Here is a 1578-nt window from a genome sequence, read left to right as displayed (position 1 = left end):
TGAGGGGTTTATCTATCTAGATGTAACATAAATAGAGGAGCATCTGGACATACAATGGATCAACTTTTTGACTTTACAATGGGTATGTAGGGTAATAATTGTATTTTCAACTTACAATATTTTCAATTTGCAATGGGTTTACTGGGATGTAACCCCAAGTCAAGAAACCTCTGTAGAGTTTCAAGGAAGATTCAATAGGATTTTCCAGCCAAATAAATTAATTTGTAAATTACATATACGTGTATATTCACTGAAAGATACCTGGTGTAAGTCACTAAACCAGAGGAATACATGTTTTATTAATCCTACATTCAAATATTTGCTATTCATAATGCCCTGTAATCTATACCCACTACTATTGTATGATTTCCAGGCAATATAATGACCTTTTGCAATGACTTTTTAAAGATTTAAAACACATTTTATTTTTTCAATTGTGCTATATTTTAATAAGCAGTAGAGTGCTTACATGACAAGTTGGTTTTTGAAACAATTCTGTCATTACAGCAGCTGTGATGGTTACTGATGTTTCCACTCTTTTGGGGTAACTCTGCCAACAGGGGATAGGTTCCATTCTATTCCAATCTGAGTGGCTGTAAAAACCCATGCAGCAACACAGAAAGCGGTTCCACTGGCTAGCACAGCATTACCGTATTTATCATGAAAATCTAGTGAGTGTTTTACATGGCTCTGTCTTGCCATACTTTGCAGAATGCTTTGAATCTTGAGACTGCTTAGTGCATTTCTGGCCAGGGGAAACATCATGAAGGATTGCAGGTGACTGCAGCTACTGGTCTATTTTGTTGCAAAGAAGCCTGGAAAGAGAGGGAGAGAGAGAGAGAGAAAAAAAAATGCATTGATGTCTAATCTTCATTCAATTCCTTCCGCTTTGAATGTTTGGCTACATCACCCCTTGGAGTGGTGTTCAGGAATGTGAGTTTTGATATTACGATATCTGAATTCGAATCCCAGCTTTGCCACGGATTAGCTATATGAACTTGGGGCAATTATTTAACCTCTTTTTGCCTCAATATTGCGTGTGATAATCCAAAACAAAACAACAACAAGGTAAGCATGTAATAAATGTTAACTTTTCTACTCCTCACAAATATTCAATGTGTTGACTCTATAGACAGACTGCAAACTTACTAACATGGCTACAATAGCCAGAAATTCACAGAACATGCCCTGCCTCCTCACTCTCCTCCTCCTCATTTTCGCCCACCTGCTTAACCCCTTTCCTTCTCCTTTATCTATAATACTTGCCTTCCCCCTCCTACAGCCAAAATTCTGCTTGTCTTTGAAATTCCACTCTAAGAGTTACCACTTCTGTGAAGTCTTTTTCAAATCTCGCTAAGTTGAAAATGCCCTTTTGTCTCTGGGTTATCACATATTTTACAACCTTTTTTCATAACACTTAACATTGAGGCATTATCTTTTTAAACAGATGTGTTTTAGGGAAGCAGTTTTGGTTCACAGTGAAATTGAGCACAGGACATTGAGAGTTCCCACGTTCTCTGACTATATACACCCACAGCCTCCCTAGCTATCACCATCTTCCACCAGAGTTGTACATTT

At 37.7% G+C, this 1578-nt stretch overlaps 1 protein-coding gene across 1 annotated transcript; it reads right to left on the bottom strand.

The window, feature by feature from the left end:
* Window positions 1-405: 405 nt before the first annotated feature.
* On the bottom strand, window positions 406-809 carry LOC105501404 (cytochrome c oxidase subunit 7B2, mitochondrial). The gene has a single exon (XM_011927341.1). The coding sequence runs from the start codon at window positions 763-765 to the stop codon at window positions 520-522; it is 246 nt and encodes an 81-aa protein (XP_011782731.1). The 5' UTR covers window positions 766-809; the 3' UTR covers window positions 406-519.
* Window positions 810-1578: the final 769 nt, after the last annotated feature.

This window comes from Colobus angolensis, unplaced genomic scaffold (assembly GCF_000951035.1).
Source record: "Colobus angolensis palliatus isolate OR3802 unplaced genomic scaffold, Cang.pa_1.0 Scaffold71, whole genome shotgun sequence".
NCBI classification, from domain to species: domain Eukaryota; kingdom Metazoa; phylum Chordata; class Mammalia; order Primates; family Cercopithecidae; genus Colobus; species Colobus angolensis.
The sequence above is the reverse complement of the archived record's forward strand: the minus strand, read 5'-3'. Positions and strand labels throughout refer to the sequence as shown.